Genomic DNA, 21,959 nt, shown 5'->3' on the forward strand with positions numbered 1-21,959 from the left:
CCCGACTCACAGGGCGACGAGTGGTTGGAACCCATCCTCTCCTTCCCCTTCCCCTCCCAGGATAGGCTGGGACCCGGCACCGGAGCTATCTTGTGGCCGCTGCGGCCTCAGCTCCAGTCGGGCTGGGGTACGGAGAGTCCAGGCCGCTTCCAGGGCGGTGCGTACTGCGCCGGCGCGGGCTTCCACCTAAAAGAGGGTGTGGGGCGGGGGGGGGGGGGGCCCCCGGGGGGGTGGGGGGGGGGGGGTTCAAGGTATTGGAGGTCAGGAGAAGGGATAGGAGTAAAGATGAAAAATGGAGGAAGAGAGCAGGAATAGGGAGGAGTCCGGAGGTGAGAAAGAGGCGCTGGAGAGTGGGTTGTTGGGAAGGTGCATTGGAGTAGGGGAGTCCTAAGTGCGGGAGGGGGTCTGCGCTGACTGGAGGACCGGGTGGAGGGGACCTGGGGTTACAACGTGGTGTTTAAATGGGCAGTGACGACGGGCAGGGAGAGGGAGGGAGGGAACATTCTGGGGGCTAGCCTGGGCACGGGCGGCGGAATCTGAACCCCCGCCCTCGAAGCGCCATAGCTTGGCTCCTCTCCCGTGCCTTGTCTTTGGCAGCCTTGTCTTCCTCCTCCATTCCTTTTCCCCCTCCTCCTCTCACCCCTCCTTGAAGGAATCTCACATTCCTTACATCCCTTCCCTGGCTTTGCAGAGCCAGGCCCTTTCGCAGGCTTCACACACCTAAAGCCTTCCCCAACCCAGAACTCTGCGGAATTGGGAATGGGGAGGAGGGGGCTGGAGAAGGAGCAGAAAGCTGAGAGGTCAGAGTGTTTTGCCCAAGGGGCTCACAGACATCTTCCCCATTCAGAAACTGAGTTCATTCTCCCTAATAGCATCCGTGGCTGTTGAAGGAGCCACACTGTTCATGGGGCCTGGGCTGTGATAGTGATAGTTTGACCACTTCCTAAACAGGTGGTTTTAGAGTCTGATAATAGGGCAAGAAGCTGGTAGTGTTGCTGGTTGTTAGTTTACCCCCAGGTGGGAATGGGGTAGACTAGTGGTAGGGAATCTGAGTGATGTGATCATGTTACTACTCTGTGTGTCCAGCTGACTGTGTCTGGGCCTGGTTCCCTGTAATTGAAAAGGAACAAGCTCCTTTTCGAGCATTTCCTCACTAGCTTTCAGTATTATAAATTTATTTTACGTTCTTTTACTACAAATATCTTACCTGAAACATAGCTGTATTCAGTATGTTTTCACATTTATTATGTCTTTGATTTTCCAGGATAACATATAAGGTAGTTAAAGGCAGGTATCTTCCCTACTTGTCAGGTGAAGACATTGAAGCTATGGAAGAGATATATGGCTTGTTTAAAGTCCTACAGTTGGCAGGCTTGGGACCAGAACCCAAGTTTCCTGACTCCTGGTCCTCCTCTCAGTTGAAAAAATCCTGGTTTCTTCTGGCTAAGGGAACATCCCATCATGGGCAAGATTCTGAGTCTGGAGCTTGTCATTGGAAGACTGAGCATAACCAGTAACAGTGGTTCCTGGAAGCATTTCGTGAGGTAGAGGTGCCTGTGCCAGGTTGTTGGGAAATAGGGTGTGTCAAAATGCAAACAGCATTATACTCTGCTTTGTGATACGGATGAGGGAGAAACAGCTTCCTCACTACCCCCGAAAGAGAAAGTGTGTCTGACATTGCACCTTTATCTCTCTGGTTCATTTAAAAATATTACACTAAACGTGTTGTGGCTGATGAGCATTGTAAACCAATGAGCGTGTGTTCTGGACTCAAGATGAAATGGTCTCAGTTTTATGTGCAAAAATTATCATCATCCTATTGATTTGTAACACAGCCCTCAATCTGTTGATAGCCATGTGATGGGGACGAAAGAAGTTTCAATATTTACTTTTTTCCTGTGTAGTAGTGAGTAGATCTCACAGCACCCTTCATCTGAAGCCTTGTCCCCCTTTACTTGGTCCCATTCTTAGTCAGTCTAATCATACCTCTGATCCTCCCGGTTGTCCACTTGAGAGTAATTGCCCATTTCACTACTGCTGCTGCTTCTTTTTTAAAGGCTAATCCCCTCAGGAATATTTTCTGATTTGGGAAGTAGAATCACACCTGCAGGGATTCTTGAGTATCTTCTCCTTATGGAATAGTATTTTCCAGTTGGAGGGTGGGATTAGAATTGTTTTTACATGACTTCAGTAATTTCTGTGAAAAGCCTTTGGGAAACAGGAAAGCATTGTACTGTGCATGTAAGCTGTCACTGATCTCTGCATCATATAGCCACAGATCTGGAAGCGTTGACATTACTCGTGGTTGTGTGCACTGAATAAGAGAATCTTTTTCCTGTCTCAAATAGCTCTTTACCTTTTTTCTTGTTCCTTCCTCTGCCTCTCTCAGCTATGTTTGACTCTCCTGGACTGTGTATGTGATTCCTTAGCCAGTGCTCTCCATCTTTAGAAGGCAGTCCTATGTCTCCAGCTCTGCAACCTGTTGCCCTTAATGGAATCATCTCATCCTCCTCAGCCAACTGCCAGATCCAGGTCTGTCTAGTTTCACTGCCAGGTGGTGGTAGTTCCCCTGACTCACCTTTTTCTTCCTTGTTCCTATTAATAGAGTGCTCCTGATTGTGACATCACATCCATCCCCTTGGCGATGGAGCTTGTTACTAGGAAGGAAGACTCAGTCGGACAATAGCCAACAAGATGGGTTACTGGGAGCGTCTCCTGAGTGGCACTGAGTGGAGGCCTCAGGGGGTTGGAGCCTTGTGAACAGGGAACCTACCCCCCAACACTTGGAAGGTAAAGAGCCTTGATTCAGAATCCCATTCCAGGCTTCCGGTCTCTTCTCAGCCTGTCTGGATTCCCTCTGCTTTTGAAAACTTGGTTCTTAAAGATTCTTCTGCATAAAGCTTTCTGTGATTAACCCACATCAGTCTGTTCTTTGCATATTTATGTCTGACGGTAACTATTAACTTTTACTTTTTGGTGAATTGCTCAGTCAATTTTATGTCTTTTTATGTGTTTTATATCTTGTATATTCATTGGGCTCAAGCCTACACCTTAGTTTGAGGACAATGATTGTGTTTTCTTTATCTTTTATGTGTCTCTACTGGCAAAGTGTGCGTAGATGATGAAGTTGAGGTTTGGGGCAACCACACAAATAGTGCTTGGAGTTGGTGACTAAGTGGGAGGTCCTTGCTGGCCTTCAGGCCTGGTAGGGCTCACTTCATGTGTTAAATAAATTCTTGAGGAATTGTGTGCCCTCTGGATTCTTTGTAAATTGAACCACTTAAAACATACTAAAGGATTTAATTTCATTTTTAAAAATATTTATTTATCTATTTAATGAGAGAGAGAGAGCGCATGAGCCAGGGGGGAGGGGCAGAGGGGAAGAGAGAGAAAATCCTAAGCAGGCTCTGTGTTCAGCTCAGTATAGAGCCAGATGCGGGGCTCAATTCCCTGACCATGAGATCATGACCTGAGTTGAAACCAAGAGTCAAGACACTTATCCAACTGAGCCACCCAGGTGTCCCCTAAAGAATTTTAATTTTAAAATCCGCTGTGGTGGGCCACATGACCGGCTCAGTCTGTGGACCATGTGACTCTTGATTTCAGAGGACTCTTTTGATCTTAGGGTCATGAGTTCAAGCCCCACATTGGGTGTAGAGCTCACTTCAATCAATCAATTGGTCCCCTGTAGTAAATCCAGTATGGATCATAGCATTCTAGAATTAAACAGAATCTTTGGGGTGATGTAGCTCACCCCTTCATCTCATAAGTGAGGAAGCAGAATTCCTCAGAAGTCATTTCTCTAAGAGAAGGAGTAACTTCAGTCTAAGAACTCTACTGCTTAAATAAAGAGACCACTTTGTTTCTTTCAAGATTTTATTTATTTAACAGAGAGAGAGAATGTATGCACAAGCACAAGCAGCAGAGGGAGAGGGAAAGAAGGCTCCTGGCTAAGCAGGGAGCCAAGGCAGGGCTTGATCCCAGGCACAGACGTGAGTTGAAGGCAAACGCTTAACCAACTGAGCAACCCACCCAGGTGTCCTAGGACCACTTCCTTTCACTTAAAAAGTCAAGAGAGTTGCCTAAAGAGATCAAAGTCAGTTCAGTTAGTGGTAAAGCCAGGGTACCTTCTCTAACTTAATTATCCCCTAATTTAGCCATTTCTGTTTTATATGTTGAATCTCAGAACCCTGCAACTTGTAGAGTACCTCAGAATGCATGTAGTCCAAGATGCTTCATTTCTTGTGTGGTAAGGAACCTGGGGCCCAGCTCAGTTAGGTAACTTGCCCAAGGTCACACATCTGGTCAGTAATAGAGCTAGAACTGGGTCTCAAGTTTCTGGATTCCCAACTATGTTTTCTTATTTTCCATACCTATTCCTTCATTGGGAGATTTGTAATGAAATGTGAGACCCTTCACCAGTTAATTTCTTCACTATATTGAAATTCCTAGAAGTCACCTGTTTCCTTACATTGGAATAGGTTATAGTATTGAGCTGTGCATCAGGCTCCCTGCTCAGTGGGGAGTCTGCTTCTCCCTCTGCCCACCCACCCCCCGCCCCCAGCTCATACTCTCTCACTCTGTCTCTCTCAAATGAACAAATAAAATCATGGGGCGCCTGGGTGGCTCAGTGGGTTAAAGCCTCTGCCTTGGGCTCAGGTCATGATCCCAGGCCCCACATCAGGCTCTCTGCTCAGCAGGGAGCCTGCTTCCTCCTCTCTCTCTCTCTGCCTGGCTCTCTGCCTGCTTGTCTATCAAATAAATAAATAAAATCTTAAAAAAAAACAATAAATTCTTCAAAATTAAAAAAAATTTTTTTAAAGATTTTATTTATTTGACACAGAGAGAGGGGGGAAGCAGGCTCCCTGCTGAGCAGAGAGCCCAATGCGGGGCTTGATCCCAGGACCCTGAGATCATGACCTGAGCTGAAGGCAGAGGCTTAACCCACTGAGCCACCCAAGTGCTTTTTTAAAGCACTTTTTTTAAAAAAAAAAAAGACAAGGTGCATGGTTTGCACATCTCTACACAGGTTTAAGAAACTGTGAATAAGGGAGGATAAATGTTCAGGTTCCTTTAGCAACAATCTGTTTTGAATTCCTGGCTCTCTTTAGGGGTAGACCAGAGAAAGCAACTTCAACAGCAAGTTAAAAGGGTATAGAAAGGGATCTGAGAAAGCCCTTGCATTTTATGATAATAGTGACGAGGATTATATAGAGAGACCCCAGTGTGACAGCAAGGAAATAAAATAATGTAATTACCTTGTTGAATTCTGGGCCTATAGAAAAGAAGGCTGGAAATGCAGTCTTCAGGTTGGGTTTGGGATGTTCAAATCAGGGAGGTTGGCAGAACAGCCCGAAGGGACACCTCAGTGCTCCTTAGTTCAGGTGAAACCTTCGGAAGGCCTTTTCTTCTATTCTACAACTCTAGGAGAATATCCAGGAAACTGCTTCCAGTGGTTATGGTCATTGGCTATGACTCTTGAGGTCCCTAAGGTGTTAGTTTTATTAAAGCTTCCACCCCCAGGGCAGTGAGCAATTGAGTTCTTGTGATGCCTCCCCCCTTGGAATGATAACCTGCTCCTCTGACGGCCCAATGGCAGTGTTGAGAGTCCCAGAGAATGGAAGGAATCATCAAGGAGCCTAGCCCATCAGGTTGACTGTCTGCCTGGGGGCAGGGCAAGGCAGGGCAGAGAGCTGGCTTCCAAGGTTGTATAAGACTTTTGTTTCCCATAGATGACAAATAGGGAATACCCTAATCAGATTATAAATCTAAATTTCCCCTTAATTCTTGAGGCAGCACCCCTGAAAGAATGCAATTGTGTAAGAGTAGATAAAACAGGAGGACCTCTAATCTGATAAAGGGGGTTTTGATTTAGAACAATGCCAGGGTGCCTGGCTGGCTCAGGTGGAAGAGCATGTGACTCTTGATCTCTGGGTTTTAAGTCTGAGCCCCCTCACTGGGTGTAGCGATTACTACAAATAAATAAATAAAACTAGAAAGAACAATGCCTAGTATGTCTGTAGTTTTGTAAATGCTGACTTTATGGTGGGAACCTTATAGCTCTTAATGCTGAGTAGTGGCTTCCCTCCCCCTCTGGCCATCCCTTTTCCGGGAGAGACAAATTCTCTGCTATTTATTTTGGGAAATGGGATCTCCTGAGACCCCATTAAGGTAAGTTTCAGAATCTGTATTCCTCCTTAAGAAAATACTGTTAGTTGGGGCACCTGGGTGGCTCAGTGGTTAAAGCCCCTGCCTTTGGCTCGGGTCGTGATCTCAGGGTCCTGGGATCGAGTCCCGCGTTGGGCTCTCTGCTCAGCAGAGAGCCTCCTCCTCCTCTCTCTCTCTGCCTGCCTCTCTGCCTACTTGTGATCTGTCAAGTAAATTAAAACAAATCTTTAAAAAAAAAAAAAAAGAAAATACTGTTAGCGTTGGTATATTGAAAGTGCAGGGGCGCCTGTATGGCTCACTTGGTTGTGTCTGACTCTTGATTGCAGCTCATGTCTTGATGTTGGGGTCATGAATTCAAGCCCAATGATGGGCTCCATGGAGTCTACTGTAAAAGAAATGAATAAGGAGTGCAAATAAATAAGTAAATAAATAAATTAAAAAAGTAAAGTACAGGGGCGCCTCAAAGGCTCAGTCTGTAGATGATTTGGGGTCATCTGCCTGCCACTCCCCCTGCTTGTGCTCTCCCTCTGACAAATAAATAAAAAATAAATAAAGTAAAATAAAATAAAATGAAGTGAAAGTGCAATGAAGCACCATATAAACTCTAGGCCTGCTTTTTTTTTTTTTTTTTTAAGATTTTATTTATTTGGCAGACAGAGAGAGAGGAGGAGGCAGATGCCCTGCTGAGCAGAGAGCCTGATGCAATGTAGGGCTTGATCCCAGGACCCTGGGATCATGATCTGAGCTGAAGAGGCTTTAACCCACTGAGCCACCCAGGCGCCCCTCTAGGCCTGCTTTTCTATATTGCCCCATAGCAACAAGGGAGAAAAGGGAAATGTTATTTTAATCTTTGTCCTTTGCTCTAAGGATAACTGATTTTTTTTTTAAAAATTGAATCTTGCAGAAATATATAACCTGATCAAAAGTAAAATCTTGGTGGGGCACCTGGCTGGCTCAGCTGGTAGAGCATGGAACTCTTAAACTCATGGTCATGAGTTCAAGCCCCATGTTGGGTGTGGAGCCTATTTAAAAAAAAAAAAACAAGTAAAATTTTAGCGTCTAGATTTTTAAAAAATTTATTTATTTGCAATAGAGAGCACAAGGGAGAGAGAGACTGCACGAGCGGGGGGTAGGGCAGAGGGAGAGGGAGAAGCAGGCTCCCTGGAAGCAGGTTCCGTGCTGAACAGGGAGTCTGGCACTGGGCTCCATCCCAAGATCCTGGGATCATGACCTGAGCCGAGGGCAGATGCTTAATGACTGAGCCATCCAGGTGCCCCTATTTATTTCTTTTAAAGATTTTATTTTTTACTTTATTTTTTTTTAAGATTTTATTTATTTAACAGAGACAATTTGAGAGAGGGAACACAAGCAGGGTGAGTGGAAGACGGAGAAGAGCTGGACATGGGGCTTGATCCCAGGACCCGGAGATCATGACCTTAGCCAAAGGCAGTTGCTCAACCAAGTGAGCCACCCAGGCGCCCCTAAAGATTTTATTTTATTTTATTTTTATTTTTTTAAAGACTTTATTTATTTATTTGACAGATAGAGATCACAAGTAGGCAGAGAGGCAGGCAGAGAGAGAGGAGGAAGCAGGCTCTCTGCTCAGCAGAGAGCCGGATGCAGGGCTCCATCCCAGGACCCCGGGATCATGACCTGAGCTGAAGGCAGAGGCTTTAACCCACTGAGCCACCCAGGCTCCCCTAAGGATTTTATTTTTAAGTAATCTCTGAGCCAGGCACTCCTAATTATTTTTTAAGATTTTATTTAAAAATTTATTTATTTGAGAAAGTAAGAGATTGAACAGAGGGAAGAACAGAGAGAGGGGACAAGCAGATTCTGCACTAAGTGCAGAACCTGATGTGGGGCTCAGCATCACGACCCAGAGATGACCTGAGCCATAATCAGGAGTTGGATGCCTAACCAACTGAGTCACCCAGGCGCCCCTAGGCACTCGTAATTTTAATTTTTTAAGTTGTTCTTGTAAAAATGGGACCATACTATTCATAAAACATGCCTTTTGCAGCTTGCATTTTTTCGAATTGAGAGGGAATTTAGCATGGTGGTTAAAAGCTTGGGCTCTGGAGCCAGTCTGCCTGGGTTTGAATCGGTCTCCACCAGTTGTGAGCTGTATGATTTTAGGCAAGCTTTTTAACCTTTGTGCATCTGTTACTCATCTGTAAAATGTGGGTAATGACAGTCCCAACCTCAGAGAGTAACTTACAGAGTAGTAAAAATTAGATGAGTTAATATACAAGAAATGCTTAGAATAGTGCTTAGCATAGAGAAGTGCTGTATAAATGTTGACTTCATTATTATTATTTTTTACTTCATTATTATTTAATTAGGTAATTAAAATATCATTATAGAAGAAGTAGGAAAAAAAGAAGCAAAACTGAGTGAGGGGCGCTTGGGCAGCTCAGTTGGTTAAGCGCCTGCCTTTGGCTCGGGTCATGATCCTGGGGTCCTGGGATCGAGCCCTGCATTGGGCTCCCTGCTTGGTGGCGAGCCTGCTTCTCCTTCTCCCTCTGCCTGCCTCTCTGCCTGCTTGTGCTCTCTCTGTCAAATAAAGGAATAAAATATTTTAAAACGAAACAAAAAACACTGAGTGAATTAAAAGTACCAAAAGCAGGGCACCTGGGTGGCTCAGTCATTAAGTGTCTGCCTTCGGCTCAGGTTATGATCTGAGGGTCCTGGGATCGAGCCCTGCATCAGGCTCTCTGCTCAGCAGGGAGCCTGCTTCTCCCTCTGCTCCTCCCCCTGCTTGTGTCCCCTCTCTCTGTCTAATAAATAAATAAAATAAATAAATAAAAGCTTTAAAAATAAATAAATTAATTAATTAAATAAAATCTTAAAAAAAAGAAAAGGTACTAAAAGCAGGAGCACCTGGCTGGCCCATTTGGTGGAGGTTTGCAAGTGGTTTTTTTGTTTTTTGTTTTCTTTTTGTTTTTGTTTTTGTTTTTTTTACAGAGAGAGAGAGAGAGAGAGAGAGAGAGAGAGAGAAGCAGGCTCTTGGCTGAGCAGAGAGCCCGATGCGGGACTCGATCCCAGGACCCTGAGATCATGACCTGAGCTGAAGGCAGCGGCTTAACCCACTGAGCCACCCAGGCGCCCCTGTTTTTTGTTTTTTAAGATTTTTAGTCATTCGACAGACAGAGGCTTTAACCCACTGAGCCACCCAGGTGCCCCGGAAAGGTAACCATATTGGTCAGTCCACATGTGGAGCTCTGGGTACCCTGTTTTAGAGGGACATAGACATTCTAGAATGCTATGAGAGAAATGAGTCCGGGCTAGATAGATATTTCTCATCTGTGCTCTTGCCACACCCTTGACCTTTCCCAGGAGTGTCTAAGCATGGAGTGACTGACTCTTGGGTGCTGTAGAGAGGATTCCTGCCCTGGGTGTTAAACCACATGGTTTCTTAAAGTCCATTCTAACTCTAAAGGCAAACATTAGACTCTTAACCAGGTCCATGGGAGATGATTCCCAGTATGACCAAATTCTGTCCTCTTTTATTACTGTACTTCAAAAGTAAGAACATTCTGTATTTTTTATTCTCAAGTAATTTCTAAATTTAAAAAGTATATGTTTTTTTTTTCATAATGTGGAAGACTGTTTAAAGTTGAATTATGACTTTTAAAAAAATGTATACCTATTAAACTTTTTGGTAACTAAAAGTAGAAAAAAAAATCCTTATCCTACACCCAAATAAAACCACTGGCAACATTTTGGTCATTCCTTTTGGTCTCTTTATGTATGGATTATTTATAAATATATGGTGTTCTTAAACAGCTCAGTATTCAATTTTGTGCCCTTCTGTATTTACCTTTCATTATTCTGTTGCATATTCCTCATAAGCATCATTTAAAATAGATACATTATTCCATCAAATGGGCTTACATTACCATAATCATTCAACTATACACTTTCCTGGTCATGTAAATGAATCAGGGATCATCTGATTTTTTTTTTTTTTTTAAAGATTTTATTTATTTATTTGACAGAGAGAGAGATCACAAGTAGGCAGAGAGGCAGGCAGAGAGAGAGGAGGAAGCAGGCTCTCTGCTGAGCAGAGAGACCAATGCGGGGCTTGATCCCAGAACCCTGAGATCATGACCCGAGCCGAAGGCAGTGGCTTAACCCACTGAGCCACCCAGGCGCCCCTCATCTGATTTTTGTTTAAGGTTTACTGACATGATTTTTGAAAACCTATGTGGACTGTTTTTAGTACCATTCTTCTTTCCTGCTTCAGAGGTGTCCCTCTTCCTGTTGAACCTCATTCCAGGTCTCCTGCCTACCACTGCCTCACTGACTGGATTCTCTCCTGTCTTTGCCTTTCCCGCTTCACTAGCACTCTCCTCTCTGTATATCAGCATCCTGGGGCCTTTCTCATTGGAAGGAAACAACCCCCTCACAACCCACTTCCTCAAGCTCTTGTCATCCTTAGGGTAGTACTCTTTCCCTTCCTTTGAAATCAAGCTTTGGACAGAGTTCTCTGCATCTCTGCCTCTCTGCCTGCGGTCTTATTCACTTGGGACCACCTCTGTGAGCCACTACAGCTGCTCCTCATGGCGCCTCCCAGCTGCAGGCAGCCATGCTCTGCCCTGGTATCCGGTCCCACATCCTGGCCATTTTTTTTTGTTTTTTTTTTTTATCAGACTTGACTGCAGCTTTTGACACTTCCCTTCCCTCCTCCAAGCACTCCACTTCCTTGACTTTTTTATTGTGGTAAAAAAACACGTAATGGGGTGCCTGGGTGGCTCAGTGGGTTAAAGCCTCTGCCTTCAGCTCAGGTAATGATCCCAGAGTCCTGGGAATCAAGCCCTGAATCGGGCTCTCTGCTCAGCGGCAAGCCTGCTTCCCTCTCTCTCTGCCTACTTGTGATCTCTCTCTGTCAAATAAATAAACAAAATCTTAAAAAAAAAATTAACCATCTTAACCATTTTTGAGTGTATAGTTCAGAATGTTAAGTATGTTCACGTGGTTGTGAAACATCTCCAGAACTTTTTTATCTTGCAAAACTGAAACTCTATACCCATTAAACAAAAAGTCCCCTTCCTCCAACTTCCTTGACTTTTATGAGGCTCTTCTCTCCAGGATTTTCTCTCATCTAATCAATCTTTCTCAGTTTTTGGTTTGTTTTTTTTTTTTAAAGACTCTACCCATTTATTTATCTGAGAGAGAGAGCAAGTGCCTGTGAGCAGAGGTGGGGGTGGGATGGGGGGAGTTGGAGGGACAAGCAGACTCCCTGCTGAGCAGAGTTGAAGCCAGCTTGATCCCAGGACCTGGAGATCACGACCTGAGCCAAAGTCAGGTGCTTAATCCACTGAGCCATTCAGGCCCCTCTCAGTCTTTTTTTTTTTTTTTTTTTTTTAAAGATTTTATTTATTTATTTGACAGATCACAAGTAGGCAGAGAAGCAGGCAGAGAGATCAGAGGAAGCAGGCTCCCTGCTGAGCAGAGAGCCCCTGTGGGGCTCGATCCCAGGACCCTGGGATCATGACCTGAGCCAAAGGCAGAGGATTTAACCCACTGAGCCACCCAGGCACCCTCAACTCAGTCTTTTTTTGAGGAGTTGGGGGGGCAGGCTCTTTTTTTTCTTTGCTTTTAAATATTATCGTTAAAGTATTCTCAGGCACCCTTGGTGGTGTCTAAATTGTGAAGGGCTTTCCAGAAGATTATATATCTAGAAAGATAAATAGTAGGCACACTATTCAACCAACCCGGCAGTTCCTCCTCTAGGTATCTGTCCTAGGAGAGAGATTTGATCTTGTGTTCCAACAAAATCATGTTACCAGGATGTTAATTGCAACATGATTTGTTTCCAGGGGAAAAATGGCAACCAGGCAACTGAAGTCCTGAGGCAAATGGCAAAATATATTGTAATCAAGGTTTAGACTGTAGATTGGGGGAAAAAATTAAGATTTATTTATTTACTTTCAGAGCATGAGTGAGAGGGGCAAAGGGTGAGGTAGAGAGAATCTCAAGCAGACTCTGCTGGGTGTAGAGCCTGACATGGGTCTCCATTATAGGACCCTCAAATTAGGACCTGAGCCCAAACCAAGAGTTGGACACTTAACTGACTGTGCTATGCAGGTGCCCCTAGAAATTGTTATCACTAGAACATAAAACTACGTGAGAGCAGGGATTTTGTCTGTCTTGTCCATACAAGAATCTGTATATGACAGAGAAGGCACATTGAAAGAACGAGTGTACACCCAGCAATGGATGGGGGAGAGGAAAGTGGGAAAAACGCTAATAATTATATTCTCTGAGTCTTTTATTTTTTATTTTTTAATTTTTTGAACATTTTATTTATTTATTTGACAGAGATCACAAGTAGGCAGAGAGGCAGGCAGAGAGAGAGGAAGGGAACTAGGCTCCCTGCTGAGCAGAGAGCCCAATGTGGGGCTCGATCCCAGGACCCTGGGACCCTGGGACCATGACCTGAGCCAAAGGCAGAGGCTTTAACCCACTGAGCCACCCAGGGGCCCCTCTCTGGGTCTTTTAAAATGGGAATGTAGTCATATATTACTTGTGAAAAAAAGAAGGCTAAGAAATAAAGCAGAGTGGAGCACCTGGGTGGCTCGTTTGGTTAAACAGCTGCCTTCGACTCAGGTCATGATCCCAGAGTCCTGGAATTGAGTCTCTCGTCAAGCCCCTTGTCAGGTGCCTTGCTCAGCAGGGAGTCTGATTCTCCCTCTGCCCCTCCCCCCCTACTTGTGCTCTCTTGCTCTGTTTATCAAATAAATAAATAGAATCTTTTAAAAATATAAAAATAAATTATGGGACGCCTGGGTGGCTCAGTTGGTTGGACGACTGCCTTCGGCTCAGGTCATGATCCCGGAGTCCCGGGATCGAGTCCCGCATCGGGCTCCCAGCTCCATGGGGAGTCTGCTTCTCCCTCTGACCTTCTCCTTGCTCATGCTCTCTCTCACTGTCTCTCTCTCAAATAAATAAATAAAATCTTTTAAAAAAATAAAAATAAAAATATAAAAATAAATTAAAAAAATAATCAGTGCTGTCCAGCGTTCTGTATTCTTCAGACCCACCCTCATTTTCTTTCTTTCTTTCTTTCTTTCTTTTTTTTTTTTAGATTTTATTTATTTGAGAGAGAGAGAGAACACAAATGGAAGAGAAGGAGAGGGAGAAGCAGACTCCCTGCTGAGCAGGGAGCCTGACATGGGTCTCTATTCCAGGACCTTGGGATCTTGAACTGAGTCAAAGGCAGATGCCCAACCGACTGAGCCATCTAGGCACTGCCCCCCTACCCCGAACACTCATTTTCTGTTTTTATTCTGTGTACTTTCCCTGAGTGGCCTTTCAGAATTCCTGATGTCAGCTACCTGCTTCAGAATTTGTACTTGGAACCCTAAACTCTACATGTCCAAAATTAGTATCATTATCTTTCCTCCCTAATCCTAATCTTTTTCTTGAAATTCTTATTGTGGTAAATAATTACTTCCTAAACCAGTATAGATTGTTTCTCTTAATTGCCTTGGTTTGAGGCTTTATACTTTTTTTGATCTGAATTTTTATAATAACCTCCTAAAAAGGTCTCGTTTTCCCTTATCTTCCCTACCCCCTACTTTTTCTACACAGTTGCCAGAATTATCTGAATGAAAAAGAAAACTGATCATGTCAGTTTCTCTCTTTTTTAAATCATGTCAGTTTCTTAACCCTTCAGGATTCAAAGAATCTCCTCAAAAGATTCTTATTAATTACAAAGGAGTAAAGTAGTAACTCTACAGTAGAGAACCTTGCCAGCAACACTTAACCAGAGTTAGTTTCCCTGGGAAAGGTGCAAATCAACATGTACTCCTGATACGTTAAGATTACAGTCTGCCTTTTGTGGCATTTTTGCCCAAATTGAAACCTGAATTTAATCATGAGGAAACATCAGACAAACCCACACTGAGAGACCTTCTCATTATACTGGCCTGTATTCTTAAAAAATTCAAGGTGGGGCACCTGGGTGGCTCACTCGGTGGAGCCTCTGCTTTTGGCTCAGGTCGTGATCCCAGGGTCATGGGATTAAGCCCTGTCTTGGGCTCCAGGGGTAGCCCGCTTCTCCCTCTTCCTCTGCCTGCTGCTACCCCTGCTTGAGAGCTCTCTCTGTCAAATAGATAAATCTTTAAAACATAAATTTTTTTTAAAAAAATCAAGATCATGAAAGACCCAAAAGTGTTAGTAATTTTTTCAGATTAAAAGAATTTAAAGGGGCACCTGGGTTAAGCCTCTCCCTCAGCTCAGGTCACCATCTCAGGATCCTGGGATCGAGTCCCTCATTGGGCTCTCTGCTCAGCAGGAAGCCTGCATCCCGCCCCCCGCCTCTGCCTGCCTCTCTGGCTACTTGTGACCTCTCTTTCGGTCAAATAAATAAATAAAATCTTTTTTTTTTTTAAGATTTTATTTATTTATTGGACAGAGATCACCAGTTGGCAGAAAGGCAGGCAGAGAGAGAGAGGGGGAAGCAGGCTCCCAGCCAAGCAGAGAACACGATATGGGGGCTCGATCCCAGGGCCCTGGAATCGTGACCTGAGCTGAAGGCAGAGGCTTTAACCCACTTAGCCACCCAGGCGCCCCTAAATAAAATTAAAAAAAAGGGGGGGGGCGCCTGGGTGGCTCAGTGGGTTAAGCCTCTGCCTTCAGCTCAGGTCATGATCTCAGGGTCCTAGGATGGAGCCCCTCATGGGGGGGGCTCTGCTCAGTGGGGAGCCTGGTTCCCCACTCTCTCTCTCTACTTGCCTCTCTGCCCACTTATGATCTCTGTCTGTCAAATAAATAAAATCTTTAAATAAATAAATAAAGGGGCGCCTGGGTGGCTCAGTCAGTTGAGTGTCTGACTCTTAATTTCGGCTTAGGTCATGATCTCTGGGTCAAGGTCATGAGATTGAGCCCTGCATGAGAGTCCGTGCTCAGTGGGGAGTCCAGTTGATATTCTCTCCCTCTGCCCCTCTCCCCTGTTTCCACATGCACTCTCTCAAATAAATAAAATCTTAAAAAAAAATAAGTTGAAAGAAGCTTGGCAACTCAGTGCAATACATAGTCTTGAATGTTCTTTTGCTGAAAGAGATTATTGTGACAAGTGGCAAAATTGGAAGAGGGTTTGTAAATAATAGTATCCTGTCAATGTTAATATCCTGATTTCTCTAATTTTACTATCATATAAGAGAACTTTGTTGTGGTGGTTTTTTTGTTTTTGTTTTTTTAAAGATCTTATTTATTTGACGGAGAGGGCAGAGGGAGAGAGCAAGCACAAGCAGGGGGAGCGGCAGGCAGAGGGAAAGAAGTAGGCTCCCCATTGAGCAAGGAGCTCAACGTGGGACTCAATCCTAGGACTCTGGGATCATGACCCAAGGTGAAGGCAGACAGACGCTTAACCAACTGAGCCATCCAGGCACCCCAGAGAGTGTTCTTTTTAGGAAATACACAATAAAAAAGTTCAGGGATAAAGGTATCCAGGGGGCACCTGGGTGGCTCAATGGGTTAGGCCTCTGCCTTCGGCTCGGGTCATGATCCCGGGGTCCTGGGATCGAGCCCCACGTCGGGCTCTTTGCTCAGCAGGGAGCCTGCTTCCCCCCTCTCTCTCTGCCTGCCTCTCTGCCTACTTGTGATCTCTTTCTGTCTGATAAATAAATAAAATCTCTTAAAAAAAAAAAAGGCATCCAGGATATAATTTACTCTCAAGCAGCTCAGAAAATTTTTTATCTATTCATGTATATCAAGAGGGATTATAAAAGATGCGGTAAAATGTTAACATTTAGGGAATCTAGATGAAAGGTATATGGATTCTTTTTACTATTTGTGGAACTTTTCAGAAAGTCTGAAAGTGTCAAAATAAAAGTTTTTTTTTGTTTTGTTTTGTTTTGTTTTAAAGATTGTGGTTGAGTGAGCAAGAATGAGAGAGAGCACAAGCAGGGCAGAGGGCTGGTGGGAGAGAGAGAAGCAGACTCTCCGCTGAGCAGAGAGCTCCACAAGGGACTCAGTCCCAGGTCCCAGGGATCATGACCTGAGCCGAAGGCAGATGCTTAACCAACTGAGCCACCCAGGCACCAAAAAGAAAAGATTAAAACATATAAATATATGTCAACAAAGGAAATCCTTCAGGTACCTCCCATAGCTTTCAGGTTAATTCTAAGTCTGGTGAAATGTCCCAAGGCCTTCAGTGCTTTGCTCCTGCCTGCCTCTCTGTGCACTTCTTTCAGCGTATCTCTGCACAAACCCTTAGCTGACTTCTTGCTTCATGCTATTTTATCTACCTAGAAGACCCATGCCCTGCTCCATGATGCTAGCTCCTCATTTTTTAAACCAGTGGTTCTCAACCACGGGTGGTTTAGTTCCCCAGAGGATATATGCCAATGTCTGGAGACATTTTGGGTGTCGCAATTCGAGGACTACTACCTACTTCTAGAGGGTGGAGTCCAGGGATGCTGCTAAACATTGTTCAGTGCACAGGCCAGCCCCCTACAACAAGGAACTTTCTAGCCCAAATGCCTCTAGTGTTATAGTTGTGAACCCTTGTTCTAAACATATTTTGAGAGACATTTCTAGGAAGTCTTTCTGACCATCCCAAGTCTGATCTCAAACTCCCTCTTTTTTTTTTTTTTTTTTTTTTTTTTTTTAAATTCAAGTTAGTTAACATATAGTGTAGTATTGGTTTCAGGAGTAGAATTTGGTGATGATCACTTACATATAACACCCAGTGCTCCTTATATCACGTGCCCTCCTTAATGCCCATCACCCAGTTATCCCATCTCCTGCCCACCTCCCAGCAACCCTCAGCTTGTTTTCTGTAGTTAAGAGTCACGTATGGTTTGCCTTTCCCCTCAATTTTTATCTTTATTTTTCCTTCCCTTCCCCTATGCTCATCTGTTTGGTTTCTTAAATTCCACATGTGAGTGAAATCATCAGATATTTATCTTTCTCTGACTGACTTATTTTGCTTAGCTTGATACACTCTAGTTTGATCCACATCATTCATTGCAGATGGCAAGTTTTCATTCTTTTTGATGGTAGAACTCCCTCTTTGTTCCTCTAGTACCTTGTGCTTTCTCCTCCTCTTCACTTACCTCACAGCGACTAGGTTTTATTAGGCTTATTGATGTAAAGATAGTACTCAGTAAATGTCTATTAAGTGAATACTATGTAGATTGTTTTACAGTATGGTTTTTGGCTAAACAGGTTTAAGATTAAAGAAAAACATTGCCCTTAATTTATCCTTCCCTGTCTGACTTCTGATAATAATATGCTATTTCTTTGCTATTGTAGAAGCCAGGATTCTTCTGGTTGTAAGGTAGAGAAACCCAACTCAAAGTAGCATAAACAAGAAGAGGATACTACGATGTTTCACAGAAACCAAAGACAGGAAGGCCTTGGGAACAAACTAGGTACTTGAAGCCTCAGGACTCTTTCTAGCTCTTATCTGAGCCTTTCTCACGGTCTCTGTTCCAAGCTTTTCTTTCCATCTGTAGATTTTTGTCTTCCTCAGTCCATATGACAACCAGAGAAAGACTAACTTAATTTTCTTAGAGTTCAGCTCAAATAAATTCTCAGGGATAGGCTCCATTGGCCCCACTTGGATAGGGTAACCCTTTGTCCAATCAGCTGTAGCTTATGGGGAGGTCTAAGTGCTACATAGCACTAAGGCTCCACCAGAGCCAGACAGATGAGAGAGGAGCACAAGCCCTGGAGTGTGGCTGCAGGGGCATCAGTGCCATGGGGCCCACTGCAACTCCCAGTAATTGCAGTACACAGAACAAAGACACCGTGGGCTACCCTTGTTCTCTTACCTCTGTCCTCGTACAGTTCAGTGAGGTGCGACAAGGAGACTCACAGGGACCTTGGTTCTGGGTTTTACATTTTATTGTGTTAGATCTTCAGTGTCACTATTTATGTAGTCATCCTGATCCATCACTGTAGATTCAAGAGAATTACATCCTTTGCTTCCATTTTTTCCCCTATTATGTTGGTCTTGAAACAGATCAGAGGTCTGAGGGGAGACACGTACATGGTAGGTACCCTCTCCCCACCCCATTTTATATGTGATATAGTCTGGCCAAGGTGGTAGACAGTGACAATTTCAGAGGGGTTGTTTATAAGCTTTAGGCCCTAAAAAAGGAGGAACAAGTGTATAGAGAAACGGCAGTGATAGAGGTCAATATAAATGAAGCAGTGTCATGGGGTGTCATTGTTCCTGTATAAAATGAATAAAGGGATTTCTTGTACCTGTTAGCCTTGTTAGCCATTACTGGATTTTTTTGTTTTGTTGGGTTTGGCTTGGGTTTTTTTGTTTGGTTGTTTTTTGTTTTTTTAAGTAATTCCACACCCACGGTGGGGCTCATACTCAACAACCCTGAGATCAGCAGTCGCATACTCTACCAACTGAACCGGCCAGGCCAGGCGTCCCCAGCATTTTCCTCAGTTGAAAGAGATAAAAACCCAGCTCAAACTAGCCTACACAGAATAGGGAATTTGTTGGCTCATGTAACTGTGTTCAAAAGGTGATTGTGGCTTCAGGCATGGGGGAATGCAGGACCTCAAATGATCTCATCTGAATTATCTCTCAGCTCTCCTTGCTTGCTTGCTTGCTTTCTTTTTTTAAGATTTTATTTATTCATTTGACAGAGGGAGAGGACAAGCAGGAGAAGTGGGAGAGGGAGAAGCAGGCTCCCCACTGAGCAGGGAGCCCCACGTGGGGCTCAATCCGAGGACACTGGGATCATGACCTGAGCTGAAGACAGACACTTAACCGACTGAACCACCCAGGCGCCCCTCAGCTCTGCTTTCTTCATTATTGCCTTCATTCTATAAACAGACCTTCCTCATTAATGGCAGAAATGATCTCTGACCACTCTGGGTTATACATTCTACCAGCTATGCAGTCCTCGGGGAAAGACACCCTTGAGAGCTCCATAGAGGTGCCAGGCATCACTCTCACTGTCCTGGGTTGGGTCCACAAGGAGGCAGGCTGTGATTCCCAAAGAAAAACCGGTGCTATTTACAGAAAATGGGATGTTAGGTGAAATAGGAGATTATATGCTCTCACTGCTGGAAGCTCCTACTGAAAGCAGCATATGAATGCACCAAACATTTTAGTGACATGTAAGAACTCTGCTTGGTGCTACATTAGACATAGAACCTAAGTTTCTGCTCTTAAGGAATTTTTATTTTTAGTTACTTGTTTGTTTTTAAGTTTTAATTTATTTATTCATTTTAAGTGATCTCTACACCCAACGTGGGGCTCAGACTCATGACTTGAGAGCAAGAGTCACGTGCTCTGAGGCAGCCAGGCGCCCCTGCTCTTAAGGAATTTTTAATCAAGTAGTAGAAATTAAACATGCATATAAATAGTGATTACTGTTGTATGTTGAGTGTCTGCTATGGGCCAGTAGGCACTCTGCTAAATATGTGTTTGTTTTGTTTTGTTAAGATTTATTTATATATTTTAGAGAGAGCATGTGCTACTGGGGGTTGGGGCAAAGGGAAGGAGGGAAGAAGAGAAGCAGATTTCCTCCTGAGCTTAGAGGACACCGCAGGGCTTGATCTCATGACCCGAGACAACGACCTGAACTGAAATCAAGAGTTGGGCCCTTACCTGACTGAGCCAGCCAAGCGGCCCTAAATGTTTTATATACATCATTTCTTTGTGGATAACTCTGTGAAAGTCACTTCTGTTATTATTTATACCCATTTTATGTATTTAAAAAAATAAATAGACTTAGGGAGTTCATATAGCCTGCCCAAGGTCACATGCCTAGTGAATAGCAGCCGATTAATCCAGTCACTTGACTCAATCCAGTGCTGTACTTCAACTTGCACTGACCTTGCAAGATCTTTCTGCATCCCGTTCTTTCTGCCCTTTTAAGCCAGACAGTGTGATTCTAAATTCCCGAGAACCCTCTTACTTATCTCATCTTTTCTAGGCCATCACAATTGATGGCTGGTCTGTGGTGTGGCTGCCCTTGTGTTAGCCCATCCTCAATCCAGCTAGCCCACCAGCTGGAAATCCACAGGAGGGTTTCAGTCACCGTTCAGTGACGTCTTTGGGTTTAACCCTTAGAAAGCCTGAAGAAGAGGCACGGCAGCCTCCCTGCTCTTTGAATCTTTGCTCTCCTGAACCTCCCTTCTTTATCTTCATCACCACCACCTAACTTCAGACTATCTCTGTCTCTCTCCTGCCTACACGTTCTTCCTGTCTCCAGTCTCACCCGTGTTGACAGAGTGAAGAGTACTTTCATTGCATCATTCCTTTGAAGTCTTTCAGTGGTTTCCCATAGCCTTCAGGATAAAGCCCAAACTCCTTACGTAAGACTTCTCGTGGCCTGACCCTTGCTTGCCTCTCTAGCCTTGTATCTAGACACTCCCTCCTTTGGATCCTTCAGATCAGCCATTTTCTGAACCACTCAGAGTTCCCTGAATCCATCATATGTCCTCTTGCTTCTGGGCTTTTGAATGTGCAATTTCACGTTCCTACAGCCCTAATGCTAATGCCCTTACCTGCCCCAATCCCCAACACCTAGCTACTCTTGCTTGTCCTGTTGATGACACCTGCTCCCATAAAACTTCCCAAAATCACCCTCTCCTTCCAGCCTGGGTTAGGTATCCACGTTTTTTGCCCTCATAATGCCCTGTCAAGGCATTTGTCATTTCATATTTTAAATGTATGCTTATTTATTATCTTCTCCCATTAGATTAAGTTTCTTGAGTCAGATTTTCCCCCCCAAATGACTGGCACATAGTAGGTACTCAGTAAATAATTGTTGAACAAATGAATGGATCTTGACAGTAAGTGCAAATTGGCACACGTTTCTGGCTTCTTTTGAACTGGCTTTTTCCCCCCCCCCCCTCTTGCTCCTTCTAGGTCCTGGGTTTCAGTGATGAGACATGGGGTATGATGTAACCCGTTTCCAGGGGGATGTTGACGAAGACCTTATCTGTCCTATTTGCAGTGGGGTCTTGGAGGAGCCAGTCCAGGTGAGTTGGTCTGATGGCAGTTTTGCGGGGGGGGCCCTAGACAGTGGCGCTAATAGAAAATATAGGCGATGGGACCAATGGGGAAGGCACTGTGTTCTGGCTCCCCTCCCCCGACCCCCTTGACAGCCACACGGACAGAGACTAGAGGTTTGGTACAGAGGAGTAGTGACGGCTATGAAAGGAACAGGGTCTTCCAGAGTCTGTCTAGAGGCGGATGCCACAGAAGTCCAGTGCTCCAGATTTTTCTGAGGCTGGGCTGAGATTTTTCCACTACATTGGTCAGAAATTTTTTTCTGTCTTCTGACAGTAGCTCAGGGACTTCCTTTCCTCTGCCGGGGCTCTTACTAGGTTCCATCTTCCTAGCTATGAGTGAACTTCTGGACTTTGCCGATAAGTTCTCTCTCAAGATAATGTCATGTTTCACTTAATCAGCCAGTTTGCCTGCAGGCCTTTTCAGCCTACTTACTAACTAACTAACAGGGAGTGGGAACTGTATGTATTGTCCTATTTTCTTCCTGGGATTTATTAGAAAAACCAATTTTTGATGCAGCCTTCTACTCTGCATTTTGATATGAAAGCTGCCCCCTTCACTAGGTCATTTCTCTACAAGCCTTGCCAGATCAGAGTCTGTCTTCCTGGGGCAAGTATGAGGAGAAACTCCTGATTAACAGGCAAGTATAATGAGGGAGATGAATCCTTAGCAGTAGTATTCGTGGATGTCATCCTGCATGGTTCTTATTGGCTGCCCTCTGTAAATACCAATTAATCCTCTGCCACTCCTGGCTAGCTAGACCTAATCCCATTCTCCAAACCAGGAC

The 21,959-nt window shown here is 44.3% G+C and overlaps 1 protein-coding gene across 3 annotated transcripts in view; it reads left to right on the top strand.

Moving 5' to 3' along the window:
• LOC111160168 (ring finger protein 41) overlaps positions 1 to 21,959 on the top strand; it is a 28,593-nt gene continuing 6,634 nt past the window's right edge. Inside the window, exons 1-3 of one of the 3 annotated variants that reach the window (XM_022523053.1) lie at positions 1 to 157; positions 2,606 to 2,790; positions 21,029 to 21,141. In XM_022523053.1, coding sequence (XP_022378761.1) covers positions 21,052 to 21,141 — 90 coding nt within the window. In that variant the 5' untranslated portion in view covers positions 1 to 157; positions 2,606 to 2,790; positions 21,029 to 21,051. Of the gene's footprint in view, positions 158 to 311; positions 330 to 2,605; positions 2,791 to 16,221; positions 16,276 to 21,028; positions 21,142 to 21,959 lie in introns of those variants that run through there. The other 2 variants (XM_022523055.1, XM_022523056.1) reach the window with 2 other exon arrangements.

This window comes from Enhydra lutris, unplaced genomic scaffold, assembly GCF_002288905.1.
Source record: "Enhydra lutris kenyoni isolate GAN:26980312 unplaced genomic scaffold, ASM228890v2 scaffoldscaffold74, whole genome shotgun sequence".
In the NCBI taxonomy this organism is placed as follows: Eukaryota; Metazoa; Chordata; class Mammalia; order Carnivora; family Mustelidae; genus Enhydra; species Enhydra lutris.